At 40.1% G+C, this 17,462-nt stretch overlaps 1 protein-coding gene across 1 annotated transcript; it reads right to left on the minus strand.

The window, feature by feature from the left end:
- Window positions 1-4,331: 4,331 nt before the first annotated feature.
- Window positions 4,332-15,037, minus strand: slc15a5 (solute carrier family 15 member 5). The gene is made up of 9 exons (XM_034165714.1): window positions 14,686-15,037; window positions 12,951-13,173; window positions 12,151-12,320; window positions 11,815-12,035; window positions 10,005-10,191; window positions 9,732-9,920; window positions 8,872-9,003; window positions 4,873-4,981; window positions 4,332-4,588 (listed from the first exon to the last, which is right to left on the minus strand). The coding sequence occupies exons 1-9, from the start codon at window positions 15,035-15,037 to the stop codon at window positions 4,447-4,449; spliced, it is 1,725 nt and encodes a 574-aa protein (XP_034021605.1). The 3' UTR covers window positions 4,332-4,446.
- Between the last annotated feature and the right edge of the window lie 2,425 nt (window positions 15,038-17,462).

The following is a 17,462-nucleotide window of genomic DNA, read 5'->3' on the forward strand; positions in this document are numbered from 1 at the left end:
CTCATGCAGTGCAACACATCTCCTTCGCATAGAGTTGATCAGGTTGTCAATTGTGGCCTGTGGAATGTTGGTCCACTCCTCTTCAATGGCTGTGCGAAGTTGCTGGATATTGGCAGGAACTGGTACACGCTGTCGTATACGCCGGTCCAGAGCATCCCAAACATGCTCAATGGGTGACATGTCCGGTGAGTATGCCGGCCATGCAAGAACTGGGACATTTTCAGCTTCCAAGAATTGTGTACAGATCCTTGCAACATGGAGCCGTGCATTATCCTGCTGCAACATGAGGTGATGTTCTTGGATGTATGGCACAACAATGGACCTCAGGATCTCGTCACGGTATCTCTGTGCATTCAAAATGCCATCAATAAAATGTACCTGTGTTCTTCGTCCATAACAGACGCCTGCCCATACCATAACCCCACCGCCACCATGGGCTACTCGATCCACAACATTGACATCAGAAAACCGCTCACCCACACGATGCCACACACACTGTCTGCCATCTGCCCTGGACAGTGTGAACCGGGATTCATCCGTGAAGAGAACACCTCTCCAACGTGCCAAACACCAGCGAATGTGAGCATTTGCCCACTCAAGTCGGTTACGACGACGAACTGGAGTCAGGTCGAGACCCCGATGAGGACGACGAGCATGCAGATGAGCTTCCCTGAGACGGTTTCTGACAGTTTGTGCAAAAATTCTTTGGTTATGCAAACCGATTGTTTCAGCAGCTGTCCGAGTGGCTGGTCTCAGACGATCTTGGAGGTGAACATGCTGGATGTGGAGGTCCTGGGCTGGTGTGGTTACACGTGGTCTGCGGTTGTGAGGCTGGTTGGATGTACTGCCAAATTCTCTGAAACGACTTTGGAGATGGCTTATGGTAGAGAAATGAACATTCAATACACGAGCAACAGCTCTGGTTGACATTCCTGCTGTCAGCATGCCAACTGCACGCTCCCTCAAATCTTGCGACATCTGTGGCATTGTGCTGTGTGATAAAACTGCACCTTTCAGAGTGGCCTTTTATTGTGGGCAGTCTAAGGCACACCTGTGCACTAATCATGGTGTCTAATCAGCATCTTGATATGGCACACCTGTGAGGTGGGATGGATTATCTCAGCAAAGGAGAAGTGCTCACTATCACAGATTTAGACTGGTTTGTGAACAATATTTGAGGGAAATGGTGATATTGTGTATGTGGAAAAAGTTTTAGATCTTTGAGTTCATCTCATACAAAATGGGAGCAAAACCAAAAGTGTTGCGTTTATATTTTTGTTGAGTGTATATATATATATGTATATGTATGTATGTATGTATATTTAAAGCTCATTATAGTTAAGTGAAATCAATCCTGCTGCACTGTAGATGAGGAGCTGGCATACACCTATGAAACGGAATTCCGCATTCAGTCCTCTAGATTTTTCCATTAGCTTCAAAATTTCTTTCTGTGTGTTTGACAATTGTTTGTTGCTATTTGTATATGAAGCACCTTGAAGTGACTGATGTTATTATTGGGAAATGGATTGAATTGAATCACTTCTAACCTTTGTATGTATATATATATATATATATATATATATATATATATATATATATATATATATATATATATATATATATATATATATATATATATATATATATATATGCACTGATGATATTCATCATCACTACTTCAATTTCCAACTTCACAGTCGTCACCAGACACTCGCTTAACATACTCTTCCTTTAAAATGACCCCAACACCATTTCTCTTCCTGTCATCACCATGGTACAACAACTTGAACCCACCATCGATGCTCCTGCTCTTATTTCCCTTCCACTGGGTCTCTTGCACACACAATATGTCTACCTTTCTCCTCTCCATCATATCAGCTAAAGACCAGCAATGTTCAAAGAAGAAGTTTCCATAATTTTCAGTATGAGTAGTTTTAAATCACCCAGACTGGGCAGTGCAGATGCAATATTTGCTCTGAAAGTACTCATGGAGAAGTGTAGAGAAGGCCAGAAGGAGTTGCAGTGTTTGTTTGTGGACTTAAAGAAAGCGTTTGACAGAGTGCCCAGAGAAAAGGTGTGGTATTGTCTGAGGAAGACTGGTGTGGCAGAGAAGTAACACCCTGTTTACATCGACTAATCGGTCAAGTTGCGATCGAAAAATGGCCTCTGCTCACCGTAACTCTCACTGAGTCCCACTGGGTTGCAGGCTGGTGACAATTGGGTCTCCATGGTTGGAAAAAAAATCCCTTTTGGTTGCCATCACTCCCCATCGGTCTCCAGTAGGAGTGCGAGTGTACTGAACTGTTTAAAACACTAGCATAAGTTGTGTGACCAGTTAAGAGATACACGGGTCTCATAATGAGTCTTGATAAACTCTCACATGTCTTAACTCACTCTCAACGTGATCCTATGGGTTGTAATAGACTCTCAATTGATTCTGCATGGGGTTGCATCAATGATTGAGTATTAACATATTTTTCACTCGCACAGTTCAGTCACAATGCAAGCTTGGTGTAAACGCAAATAACAGATCACAACAGAGACCAGCCAAGACTTGTGGAGTTAGGTCTCAGTCCAGTGTAAACGGGGCATAAATGAGGGAGGTGCAGGATATGTGCAAGGACGGTCACCACGCTGAGTCTGATGTGCTTGAGGTTCCTTGCTATAATCATTCCTGAGGAAGTCTTTTTTTCTGAACACTATTCCCAGTCTGCTTGCTCAGGGGATGGGTCAGGTTAAACCTTTTTCAGAAGAAGCACCTTTAAGTGAGGGATATTGTCATTTTTAAAAAATATTCAGCTCAATCCATTGCCCATTACCTCTGACTTTTATATGCAAAATAAATAGAATATTTCTATGATTGTTGTTGCTACTTGGCAGAACACTTGGTTGAACAGATATGAAGGTAAATTAGATTTTGAATGTTGATAAATATAGCCTGACAGACTGTGTTACTCTATAGTTACCTGGACAAACAACACCTCAGGCATGTGTTGAGAGTAAAGCCTCAGTCCCACCGAATAATGAAGGCTGAAGAAGGAGCCACGCATGGGTGTGGGGTGATTATTTGAAGAATGACCCACGTTTTCATCTTAACACGTATCCACTATGAAGGTGCCACTATGTGCCTCTCTGTACCCCGCATGTGCCGCGTAGCAGCCTCTAGTGAGCCACGACCGACCTGTCATTACAGCCTGGAATGGCTCGCATCAGCCACACTAAGCCACGTAGTGCCATGATAGCGCCATGATAATGCTATGTTGGCGCACGTTTAGGCATGAGTTTGGTCCAAACCTCCAGCCCTCCCACACCTGGTCCCTTTAAAGTGTGGGTTTTCAATTCACAGATTCACAGCAGCATTTAAAGATGTCCCTTCTTTTTTTTTTAACGCAGTCCAAAAAGTAGACACTCCATCACAGCTCTGCAGTTGTGCGCTGTGCGCCAGGCTGCAGTCCACCTGTAATGCACCAGACCAGCTAAACCTGAACCACGGGTTCCTGGAGAGCTGCCTCTGTGCTCCTCGCTGGCTCCGCGGCTCTCTGGCTTTTTTTTTTTTTTTTTTTTTGCGGCTTTAAACACACAAAACTTTATGTTTGTCCGTTTATTTCTGCAAAATCACTCTTTTGCGCGTGCGCTGCTGTTGTCCTTTCATGGGCAGCCGCCTCTCTGCTCTTTCTGGCTTCCGTTCCATCCATGGCTTTCTGGCTTTATTTTTCCCTGGCTTTAAGCACAATCATTTTTACAACGTGATTCCACTTCTGACTTTGTGTTCGTCTGTTTATTTCTGCAAAAGCGCTCTATTGCGCGCGGTGCGATCCTCCTGTCCTGTGCGCCAATAGCATTTCTTGTATATTCGTCCGTGAATTGTTCTGTGAATTGTTCTGTAATTTGTGTCTGTAGCATGGCCCAAGCAGAGGGTCACCCCTTTGAGTCTGGTCTGCTTGAGGTTTCTTCCTCAGAGGGAGTTTTTCCTTACCACTGTTGCTCTGGGAGTTGGTAAGGTTAGCCCTTACCTGTGTGAAGCGCTTTGAGGCAACTCTGTTGTGATTTGGTGCTATATAAATGAAGATAAATTGAACTGAAATTATGTACTTGTGCAATTCATCATATTTTTTTAATGTATAAAGAAGCTATGAATATTCTTTTAAGCCCATGAGGGATAGGTTCAAAATGAAAACAAGTGAGAGCTCTGCGATTCTCTGGCTTCATTCGAGGGGACTCTCGACACAAATCTGCTATAATCACACTTTGTGCATGTTGTGTTTTTCTACAAGTTAATGCGTCATTTTGACAGATTTGTTTGGGAACAAAATGAGCATAAATATGCTAAACAGGAAAACACAAAAATAAACACATGCAATCTGTGTAATTTTTGAATTTCATTCATACAGCCAAACCATATCACATCATTGCTATTGTGTTTGTCCACCAAAAATATGTTATCAGTCACAAAATAGACTCAAAGGATGTGTGTGTGTAGGAGTGATCCACAGTGTCGTAGAAATGTAGACAGGTCTTATATCGCAGCGGCTTTTCAGAGAGAGAACTGATGGTCAGTGCATGACCCTGCACACCTGGGTCAATATACCTGTAAAACACACACAAAATTTATAAAAATGTATGATGAACCATTTTTATTAAATATTACAATATGACTGGCTTACCTTGACTCATACAGATTTCAGTATCTTTAAATTTAACAAATATAAATATATCAATCTTACTAATATACCAAATGTGATCATATTGCACACATATTTCACTAATGAAGCACTGACCTACACACCCGTTATGTACACACTGTAATCAATATTATTTCTAATTCTAATGCTTATTTATTCTTATAGTATGTGCAATCAGAAGTTATAGTACCTATAAGATATTCTCCAAAAGACAAATGTATTCACCGCCATCAGTGTGGCCAGGATGAAGAAGAATCTCTCCAAATTTCCATCATGCAACACACCTGGGTAGACGTTACCTATGACGAAGAAATCCATACAGAAGAAAACATGCTGGAATTGACATTCAACTCCCTTCCATACTGAAGCCTCTCCTGTTCTGAAACTCACTCATCCATTGTGGAGCCAGTAGCAATGTGACTTTTACTTACAATTTACTTACAATTATACCTGTTGAGAAAAAGTCTGAAGTTGTCTTGAATAAACTGCATTGTTTATTATTCATGAAATGGACTTTTCATTTTTATTACGGTTATTTAAGTGTTCACTACAGAAACATGATCATTCATTACCAGTACCTATGCTTTGTTCATTTCCACAATGTGTGACATTTCATGATGTATTGAAATTATATGAATTAATTTTCTTTAACTTTTAATGGGTTAATAATGTGTGTCACAGCCTTTATGCTGTATTAGAACTGTTTTTTAATGCAATCCTTTAAAACAAAATCACGATGAAAATTAATCTGAAAAATGGTTTAAATGTTATGGCAATGAAATAATTGTTTAGATTAAAATGTTTGTATGTGCTAATAATAAAAAAATGTGGGTGAAACTCACTACCTTTAAAAAAAATTTAAATGTTTGTGATCAATAAAAAGCAAATGTGTGGAGATATATATATATATATATATGTGTGTATGTATATGTACGGTATATATGTGTGTGTGTGTGTGTGTTAACGGTAATGAATTTGTTTCCTCCGAGTGCATATGGATTATAAATTCAAATTTAATAGTGAAATTAGATCATATTTAATATAAAATGGGGAAAAAATGAGTTGTACCACATTCATGACAATCACCCTTTTGGGGACTGCGCAGTGGTTCTCAAAACGATTTACTTTGGTGTGGACAGTAAAACTTATCCACTGCATATCTCCTTAGTAATTATGCATTAAGTGGACCTACTTGACAGCTGCTAGAAGTGTTAACACTCTTAGCATACAACATTAAATAAAACAAGAGTTTCTCTTGGCATAAATGTTGCGAGTGGGACGTAAGGTGATCCGTTAGGGCGTTTCACCTCACAACTAGCCGTTAGAGGTGGGTGGATTGATCCTAATATCGATAATATCAATACCAAAGCTGGTATTGATATTGAACGATCCTTGGTAAAAAGATCGATACTCAAGCTTTTTTTTCTCTCCCGCATGCACTGACTGCTGCGGACGCAGATTCACAAAGTCTACTCTTTGTCTGTAAGAGCAGTGCTGCACTGTGTGACACAACACAGACCAGCGCACCCTTGTATTGTGGTTTGTCAGCCCTCTACCTCAGGAGATTTTGTTTTAAGTTGTGTTGAGTGATATTTTTTTAATAAAGTATTTTGTTGTCACATACAATGTTTGTCGAAATTCTATCCTAGATCTTTTGGATCCTCCCGGTATCGCCCACCTCTACTAGCCATTGTTTTTTGGAATGTTCCATGACGCATGTCCAAATGTCCTCAGACCACTTAATATTATGTTACAAACTGGATTTGACCTGACTGCTTTACGTGCAGCCATGACGCATGCCAAAAAAGTCATAATTTGCGTACAGTCGAAACTGATAAAACCAAGGGCTTCCTATCTGTCTGGGACAAACCTTGGCACCATGAAATGTTCTGTTTACTTATCACGCTGACACAAACACATTCATCACAAAGTTTTGATATGACACATACCCTTGAACATAATGCAATCACGTCACCCACTTATGTCATTTGCTTGCAGCCAATGACATAGCTGCAATGATCCACACAGCAGGGAAAGACCCGCCCACCTAGGGGTGGGCCGAGTGCAGGCTTAAGAAGCAGCCTAACCTTAATGTTGGGGGCTCTTGTTTGCAACGGTGCATGAGGCGCTTGCTTCAAGATCCCATCACTGTCGTAGTTGACTCTGTTCATCAGTGCGGGCATCTTTTTTAATACAGCATCTTGTTTTTAAGTCCATCTCCTGTCAGTCTTTGAGTTTGCTCACCACATGTAACTCCAGGGAGAGGTTCAGCAGGCAGAAAAAAACCCAACCTGTATTAGGTGTTTGTAATAAAATACTCCAAACACAAACAGAAGTGAGTAGCTTAATTTCAGTTGGAGACTACGAGAGGAGTCGTCGATGGACACAGCTGCTGTCACTCGTAGCAACCACGCCCACAATCTAAATTTGGGGGTGTGGTCTCTCAGAGTGACAGCTGCTGAGTGGAGCGTCTCAATCATACTCTCACGCGCACCACTAGTTTAACTTATGGCAATGGATGCTCTCATTTTGGCCACACAACTATCCAGTTTCTGGATATTCTGTGTTAATACGCACCTGCAGCCGATGTGCTTGATAAATTCCTGCAGAAAAAGTAGTTCCCAGATAATTGTGATATATTCCTGTGAGATAATGAGCATATCTCATCTAAATTAATTCTAAAATTTACCAGTAATAAAATTATAAAGATAACTGAAGGTTTAAGATTGGCCGTAATAAATGTTTAAGAAACTTAAAGTTTATGAGCAATTTCACCCGTTATTGCTCAATAGACCTGTTCAGAGTGTCAAATGTTACAAAATCTTTTGGGCCACATGTTGTTCTTGTTACACTAATAAAATAAAAGATCTGTGCCAAATTTTATTGTAATCAGACATTGTTTAGGGGTCCCTCACAAAGCAACAATTTTACCCAAACAATCAATGTAGTAATCCAATAATTCCACTAATGTTCTCCTCTGGGTGACCAATCAACCACCACTTTTTGGCGATTAGAAGCCATCACATGTACATGTAAAAGAAAAATAACAGCATCAGACTTTTCTCCCGTTAGGGTGACGTTGCCAGCGGAGGGAGAGGAAAATGTGTCACTCTGGGTGACCTCTAAATCTTATCTGATTGAGTTCAAATTTGATCTGCACCTATAAAACCCCAAGTGGAACAAAAACAACATGTGGCCCGAAGTCTCTCACAACTTTTATTTTTTCACTATATAACATGAACAGCCCTATCGCTCAAGCACCTTGTAAACACTGATACAATGGAGTTTGATGCGGAAAAGTTCAGAAAGATACGATTGGAATGTTTTGATTACCATTTACAGTTGGCGATGAAAGACTTGGGTGTTAACATCGTGTTAAAGTCAGAACAAGAAGCTGCAAAGAAAGCGATCTACCTAGGAAGAGACACATTCTGTATGTTGTCGCTACAACGAGAGCAGCATGCTGAGCAGGGTGCATCTCAGTGTGTCTTTAGCTCAGAGTCTGGCTGTTCTTGGAGACTACGTCTGCTTGTTTGTAGTATTTTATGTCAAAAAAATACGGCTTGGTGAAACGTCCTAACAGATCAGACGTCGCTGTTACAATATTCATACTGAGTGAAACTCTCGTCGGATTTAATGCTGTATGCGAACGATATTAGGACTTTTAGAAGCTGTCGATAGCTTCATTCATTTGGTCCTGTTGATGCACGATTCCTGAGAAAATACCCGTCTCAAAACTTTTAATGTCCACAACAAAGTAAATCATTAAGAGAACCACAGCACAGTCCCCCAAAATATGATTTAATAAACACCTGAACCCATGTTAGGTGGTTTGGACTCTGAGAGGGGTGTGTTCAGTTGTCTTTCATCTCACCCACACTCCACCTCATTATGCATTATTGAGTTCATTGTTTACCGACTGTGAACATGCTGCTGTACAGAATATAGCCCAGACACAGTCTTCAATTTTGTTCTTCTGGGTCTCGATAGAACACCAATGGGCGACGTCACACAGGTTCTGTCCAGTATATACAGTCTATGAATGGAGCTATGCATGTACTGATCGCCCTCAAAATCATATTTCCATCAATTTATAGCCATTTTAATACCAGCATTCATTGACAAAAATATTGCACAAATTCATAAAATAAATCCTACAAACCTAATTTTTGGAAGATTTTTACTTTACCTTCAGAGAGCAAATACAGCAGCTGAATGATGACAGCTCCTAGGAAGCACCCCCCTCCATAGGACAAGGTGAGGAAGTGCAAGGAGAGCCCCCTGATGTGGCTCGGGCTTCGCTGGACAGCTATCAGAGAACCTGCAGGAGAAAAACAACAACAACAAGAAAAGGGTCTAGAACCTATCTTACTGTACACCCTGGATAGTTCCACCAGGCTCATACAGTCACTATTATCCTAAACTGCAGGTCTATGATTGTGGGAGCAGTGTCAAGAAAACCCACAATGACAAAGTGTGATTGTGCAGAGGGCACACTAAAAGGGAACAGACTGGGTTGAACCAACGCCCTTCTTGATATCCCTTCTTGATATGAGGTAACACAGCTAACCGCTAATACCCCTGGACTCATCATCCCTTATTAATTTGCCCATTGTAAGAAGAAATTACTGGTTTGGTTTCCAAACATTAAACATAGCAATATGCAAATAAGTATTTGCTCCACTGTCAATTTTGCAGGTTTTCACCACATACAAAGAATGGAGAGGTCTGTAATTTTTATCATAGGTACACTTAAACTGAGAGAGATGAAATCTAGAAAAAAAAAAACATCAGAAAATCACACTGTATGATTTTTAAACAATTAATTTGCAATTTATTGCATGAAAGAACTAAATTATGGCGGTTCAATCGGGATGAATCATTTTCTACATTCTTTTAAGGTCATAAAGAAGTCTTGCAATGTTATTTTTTTGTTGTTTGTTTTTTCATACAGGTGGTGGTCACAATTAACCACAATAACTTTGAAGTGGTGTATATATGGTCAGGTTGTGATAAAAATTATGTATGTGGGACTGGGGCTTTACTCACATGCAGGGGTGACAAGCGCCTCAGCAAGACCAAGCAGGATATACTGAGGAGCCAGTTGAAAGCAAGGCATGGATGACACTCGTAGAACCTTTCCAGACAGAGTCTGATCCACTAGAGGGTACGTCTTCCTCTGGAGCTCAGTCAGGCCTGCCAGCAGCACAGACAGAGCAGCACACAGGTGTCCGAGTGCTGAAAACAGAGAGCGGAGAGGGACAGGTGACGAGGGAGATGACTGTAGATGAGATGAGAGATTAAAATGAAGGAAAAACTCACTAATGATTCTTGCAGAAGCCTGGGAAGTTTTTTCCACAGAGATGCAGAAAGTATTCACAAATTCAACCAGTGGTGCTAAGAGCAACAGAGGGAGGATGTTGATCACATTCATAGCACCGATGGGCAACAGGAAATCATTCAGGTTGAGGTTCGAGTTCATGGTCTGTATGTAGTAACCCGAGGGAATCTGTGAGAAAGCTTGAGTGAATAAACAGTGATTGTTTTCACAATTTTAGCATATAATATACTCTGGCGTACATGCAATGTACTGCTTGAATGGAATTCACCAAGTCACATCACCACCTCTCTTTATTTCGCCTGGCTCAGTTTCTACAATGCTGACAAAAACATCCAGTGCAACAATGAAAAACCCCAGTATAGTGGGTAAGATGTACAATATATTGATTCTGACAAATCATTCTTTCACATATTTCAACACATTTTGGTGTGATCGCCGCATTCTGTTTTCTGGTGTTATCCTCTGCGGTATTGGATCGCTTGTTATCATGTTATCTGGCGCTTTTATTTTGCCGATTCTTCTAATTTCTGGCATTCCGCTCTCACGTATTTCTGCACTTCTGCCTTTAATTGTTTCATTGCCTATTGAACCCTGTTTAGCGAGTTCCCTCACCGCCTGATTGTCTAGGTTCATCCTGCTTTCTCATGTTACTGTTACAGTGGTTATTTCCACTGTTTTGGCCTTCCTGTTACAGATCTTTGCTGCTATCCCATGTTCCTGATTTTTGCCCGTAAGAGCTGTATCTCTCATAGGAAGTAATTGGTTCCCAATCAGTCATCAACTCACAGCCAGACTGATGAAGCCACTTGGATGAGTGGTGGAATGTGTCCCAGGTAATCAAGCAGTCCAGTTGCATATATAAAATTTCAGGAAGCTTCTGACCAATAGGAAATGGGCACATTATTTAAATATATTTCAATTTTTCAATTTATTTTCCTTTATATAGCGCCAAATCACAACAGAGTTGCCTCAAGGCACTTCACACAGGTAAGGTCTAACCTTACCAACCCCCAGAGTAACAGTGGTAAGTAAAAACTCCCTCTGAGGAAGAAATCTCAAGCAGACCAGACTCAAAGGGGCCATGCTACAAACTTAAATTACAGAAACAATTCACAGAACAATTCACGGACGAATATACAAGAATTGCTGTTGGTGCACAGGACAGGAGGATCGCCAACACAAACACAACTCCCATCTCTGGATGGAGCTGCACCTTAAACAGAGAGAAAACAGAATCAGGCATCAGAAAGACAAAAAATATTGTATAATTAGCCAACATTAATCAACAAGAAAAACAGAAGAAATACTAAGGTGATCGCCGGCCAATAGCCCTAAACTTCACTAAAAGACCCAGAATTTAGGTAAAGTTGAGGCCGCGGCATTTATATAATGTTTTAACTCGGTTCTCTGTTCCTTGCAGTTGCTGCAAGGAACAGAGAACAGAATGGGATGCAACAGAGAAGCTCCAGCTGCTGGGGTCCTTAACACCGAGCCACCTGCATGCTGGATCATGCCCAGAGAAATACGTCATATGGGCAAAATGTTGTAGCTGCCTCCCTTAGTAACCGTCCATCTGACACAAAGTCATTCCAGCAGTCCCTAAGGATCCTCTATCGAGACCTAGTGCCAAAGACATAGTTGAGTAGTTTTAATAAATACCACACAGAAAAGATTTGAGTGTTGTGTTGGAGGTGTTTTGTTTGTGATATTGATTCATAACCATGTTGCATTTGTTCAAAGACAGAACCAATCTCTGTGGAAAGAAGATCCATCATTTTCTCCATGACCTGCCTGAGCAATGCAGGCTCTGTAGAGCAGCTGGAGCCCGTACAGAGGAAAGAGCTTGGCTAGGACTTTAACATTCTCTACACGCGTCTCACTGTAACGACCACCGTTGTTCTCTTTGGCCTGGTCTAGCCAAGACCCCACTTCTCCACTCAAGGTCCGGTGGTGAAGCCAGCACATCTTAAGAGAATTCAGGAAGACTCCCAGTGCTGTCAGTAAGAACTCACCTGGGATGAAACCATAAGGAACATAAGTGATTGGCAGCATCTTTAATCAGTGTCATTTATGACTGTACAGTTTACTGTATCTGTTTCTAAATAGTTATAATTGTGTGTCGGTTACCTTTCTCGGGTTCGTAGGTGAGTTTGCTGCGGGCCATGTGAATGACAATGAGAGCCAGCAGCACTGAGGTAAAGGGGATAAGGAAACCTAGATTTTTGGCTACAGACTGCTGGACATAAGCTATACCCACAAACACCACAACGGAATTCAGGTTGACCAACCAGTAGAACCTATAAGCAAAAAGTAAAAGTACTTAGGATGATTTATTATGCAGAGTAATTAATTAATTCATGCTAATATAGCAGGCGGCTGGAAGATATTAAGGGTGCCGCGTCAAGCGGGGAAATACCCTGTGTTGGACTGGCATCCTGGCCGGAGGGTGGTGTAGACCCTCATCCATGCTACACCATCTAGAGATAAGCACCGATTGGCCTTAGGGCCTATATAAGACTTACTTAGTCGCATCCAAATGTCTCTTTGACCAGTGCATTGATCAAATAAAAGTTGAATGTTTTTGCGTTTTTCTATGGCGCTAGATACGATTGCATGTGTTATTTAAAAAAAAAAGTTTACAGCTATTGTACAGGGTTCAAGTCCCTGTTGGAGTCAATTCTGTGATCTGTACCTCTGCTGTGTGTGTCATCTTTTTATGAGGAACATGCATATACAAGGGTCTAGATTTGCCCATTTTCATATTATTTCTCTTAACCCTTCTAAGCGTAAGAGTTATGCTATAATGGGACATCAGATTGGTCACACAGAATTACTAAACTGGAAAGAACTGCCTCAGAATTACACTGGCAGCAGTATAAAAGGCCCAAAACACTAATGATGGTATCTAACATCATAATATTGCCCACCAGTTGAAGAAGGACAGGAGTTGGTGCTGATTGTAACCCTGCAGGCTGTAAGCACCGATCGGACAGAGGATGGCCCGGATGCCTCCAATTCCCAATGCAACAGCCAGGAGGCCGGTGTAGAACAGGATCTGCTGCTCCCGTGCTTCCAGCTGGTGGTTCATGTGATGAGTGTCAATATAGAAATCTTCAAAGGGGAATGCCACCACAGGCATCATGGCTGTGCCTTAAAAAACAAGTTGAGAGATGGTCACAGATGGGGGGGCTAATCTGATCCAATATTTTGTACAAGTATCAGTCTGATATTGGGAAAAATTACTGAATGGAAGAAACAAAAAGAAAAAAGAAAACCTCCAGTCTGAGTCTCCTAGGCTAGGTCAGAAAAGTACATCCAGACAAATGTATTTATTAAAAAATGTGTTATTTGAAAATAAGGAAGACTGTATCAGATTGCTATTGATAACAGATACAGAAGATTCCAATATCTGTAATGCATTCCCTACTTACTGGTACACAGGTTAAAAAATAAAGCATATTGTCAACACTGTTTCTAATGATGATACTCCTTAGCTTTTTATTTTCAATCCGGTGGTTCAGTGGCTGTTGCCTCACAGCAAAGAGCTCCCAGGTTCAATTCTGACCTGGTCCTTTCTGTGTGGAGTTTGCATGTTCTCCCCATTTTTGTGTGGGTTTATTCTGGGTGCTCTGGCTTCCTCCCACTTCCAAAGACATGCAGGTTAGGTGAACTGCAAAATTTAAATCGATCATAGGTGTCTATCTGTGTCGGCCCTGCGATGGACTGGCGGCCCGGCCAAGGTGTACCCTGCCTCTTTCTCAATAATTGGAATAAGCGGCCTTAGAAAATGAATGAATACTCTATTGACATAATTTAATCTGTTTAAGTCTTTGTACATAAATTTAAAAATACATTAAAAGTAATAAATTTATTTATTGACAGAAACTCATTTTAATAAAACAATATTTCAGAGAGGGCCACAATGCACTATACTAGGGGTGCAACAGAAAACTATTAAACTGAAAACCTGCAATTTTATATGTACTAAAATTTTGCATTGCGTGTCGTTAAAAAACTGTGAGGTCTGCAACACTGACTATAAATTATGTCAAGATGCTTGTTTTAATGTGATTATGCAAAGTGAAATGCAAAATTTCATCAGATTGAATGTCCACGCTGTGGAAACTAGATCCTCAAACCAGCTGTTGAACATTTCAAGTGATATTATTCTATCTTTTTAATTCTGTATAAATCTTTTACTCTATATCTCTATGAGAGAACTGAACAGTAATATCACTTGACTCCAGTGCTATAGCACATTTCCATGTGAAATAGATGATTGAAGCTCTTTACAGAGATGCCTCACATTCACACACACACACACACATTAATATCTGGGTGTTACCACACAAGCCGCTAAACTTGTTGATGACTAAGGTTCCTTGAGCTGATGACTAAGTCATCTGGGTGACAGGGATTTAAACAAGGGATCTTCTGGTTACTGGTCAGTCTCACTAATCTATAGATCATGCTGTAATTTGAACACTACCATGACCTTGAACCATGACTGAACCGTGATGTAGGTGCACTGCTGCACCCCTACATTGTTCAGATTTAACATTTTTTAGGGTTTTGCTATAATAAATTTAAAGACATTGTAGCAGTAACAATCACCGATTTGTATTATTTCTTGCTGGTGTTAATATTTTGCTGGTATCTTACCAAAGAAATGAAGGAAAGCACACACATAAAGCACCTTGGTCCTTCCTAAACAGGTTTCTGCAAACCACCCTACAAACACGGGTGTGAGGGTACTGGCTCCTATGAAGCACAGGTTGATGGTTGCAGCCAAGTAGTTGTCATAGCCCAACTTCACAGTGCAGAAGAGGATCATGTTACACACAATCCCAAAGAAAGTGAATCTTTCACACAGCTCCACAAGCAGGACACAGATGATAACTTGTAGATTCTTGTGGGACTTCCGTGCCGATCCCTGGTCTGAACGAGGGGCCTGGAAGAGCCGATGCAGTTGGCTTCTGCCTTCGGGTGATGTGTGGTGGTCTGCTGCCACCATACCGACTGAACAGTGAGCTGCTGTCTGGATGAGGTTAACATGGAATCATGCAACGCTCTGAAAAGATGTTGTGGGATTTCGAGAATAAGGCCAGCCGGAGGCCGGAGCTGGAATCTCACACTTGGGTGTGAGTGAGCTGAAGTCCAGCTGGCCAGACAGGAAATCAATAGATCAGACTCCACTATCTCCATTCTGCACATGCTAGTGATGAATTGTGCTTCTGTGTCATTACATCTAACCCTTTAGGGGAAAAATTCATGATACACGACAGAGAACATCTCAGAGATATATATGTTAAATTCTTAATAACCATCAAGCAATACATAGTACATAATCAGAAACAGAGAAGGAATTTTCGTGTAGCTTTTTAAAAAAAAATATGCAGATCGTCTGGGATACAAGGATCATCTGCACGGTCTCACCTCCGAGATAATTCAAAATATGCTTTTTTTTTTTTTGCAAGTACTTTTTTCATTATTTCATTTGGTTTGGTATAGCTTGGTTTGAAAATGGTGTTTCTTTGTCAAACAACTTCATCTATGAACCAGAATCTATTAAACATTAGAAATGGTGACAACAACAGTCCAAGAGTGAGACACATTGTGAAGGAAAACAGTGCCACCTAAAGGACAGCACTCTCCACCCTGATTGTATGGTTTATTGGTAGTTGCACAGTTTTCCCATTGTCCAAATTTGCAGTTGTGTCTTGTCAGAAAGGTAACTGTTATGATTTGTAAACAATTGTTATTCTTAGCTTTATAACTTGCATGTGTGAATTAAGAAGTTATACTGATGTAGTCGGGACATTCAGTTGATCTTATAATGCATATTTACAAAACTTACAAAAGATTCTGTTAACATCTCTAAAAAAAAATCATTGTGCCTCCACTTGTACAACACCCCCCCCCCCCCCCCCCCAAAAAAAACACCACACTTCTGGAGCCGCCACTGTATGTAGGTGATAATGAAATGAAACACAATGTTCACTTTAACACTGGAACATATAAAACCAACCCAATAAAACACAGCACATAGTCAAAAATGTACTTGCCACATGCCACAGGTTAACACACTGTACAGTCAAAAAATGTCACATCTCTGTGTGCATCAGTCCTTTAGTGAAGCGACTCATTTTGACTTCCCTGCTGGTAATTAGAGTGATAATGTGAAGTGAAGGTGAGGCAAAGTTCACAGCAGGCTAACTTTATCTGGGTCAAAGACAGCGACTATAACGATAATTTCAAGCAAAATGTGCACTAGAAATTTGTCCACAAAACCTACCTTTGACTGGTCTTAGTATTTAAAGTAAGAGTGTGTAAGATATAGTGTCATCTAGTGGTGAGGATGCAGATTGCATTCTGTTGTTGCCAGTCACAATTTTGTTTCCCTTCATGTTTTTTTATAATTCATTTTATTATGTAAAAAAAAGTATCTAAATTTGTATATAGTGACACATAACAGTAACAACAAAACAAAACAAAACAAAACAAAAAAAAACATTCAAACCTGGTGGTGTTACTCTAATACTAATCATAATTTCTTTTAAAAGCATCCACACTAGGCAAGGAAACCGTGTGTGTGTGTGTGTATATATATATATATATATATATATATATATATATATATATATATATAATAAAATTCAGTAAGGTATATCTTATATATTATATTCCAATTCTAAGATGGAATAATGCTAGTATACTAAGGTATATTTAAATATCTAAAAAGGAAGAGTAAAATAGAAGAGTAGAAAAGAGTAGAGTAGAGCCACTTAGGTGCCTGGTCTTGAGAACCAGGGATGGTAGGTTGAAAAGCTTTTTTATCCCATGGGAACTCCCTACCCACCCAAGCGGCTCAAGAAAAAAGTATATATAGTAATAAATAATAAGACATAAGAAAGATAAGACATCATATATAACTATATGTAAACATTAAGGGTAATAAACAACATATACAATAAATATGGTACTATATAATATACAGGAGTAGGTATTAAAACCTAAATATTAATACAGAGGAAGATTTGGTCATGATCATGGTATTTTATTATAGAAACAGAAGCTATAATGTAATGTGTATTGCTATCTATCTAAAGTAACTCTGCTAGCATACTATAGGAAAATAAAATAATCTGTCTATAAATCTTATTCTTCAAGAATATGTAAAAATGTCGTGGCGTGGCAAGGACCCTTTAAGCACCAGTGAGGAGTACCAAAATGTAAGTCCCTTTTCTGTTGTTTATAAATTCATGAAATATCAAATGACAAGGATCTATTTTCGCCGTTATATAAAACAAATAATGAATGTTTTTCCATTCTTTCGATGGAATATTTATTTTGGTGAAAGATGGAATGCTTCGCCTCCTTGAATGGTACATTCCACTGAATGACATTCGTAGCACTGAACTCATAAACATTCATTATTT

The sequence above is a fragment of the Thalassophryne amazonica genome, unplaced genomic scaffold, assembly GCF_902500255.1.
Source record: "Thalassophryne amazonica unplaced genomic scaffold, fThaAma1.1, whole genome shotgun sequence".
Lineage (NCBI taxonomy): Eukaryota > Metazoa > Chordata > Actinopteri > Batrachoidiformes > Batrachoididae > Thalassophryne > Thalassophryne amazonica.

Bases quoted from the DNA above. Each gene is read 5' to 3' on its own strand.
- slc15a5 (XM_034165714.1), bottom strand. From the start codon at position 15,037: ATGGTGGCAGCAGACCACCACACATCACCCGAAGGCAGAAGCCAACTG. The intron at 10,192-11,814 runs GCAGGTCATGGA...GCTTTCTCACAG, and splicing joins ACAGAGCCTGCATTGCTCAG to ATTCCCTCGGGTTACTACAT. The intron at 4,982-8,871 runs GTAAAGTAAAAA...TCTTCGTCATAG, and splicing joins GCTGTATTTGCTCTCTGAAG to GTAACGTCTACCCAGGTGTG.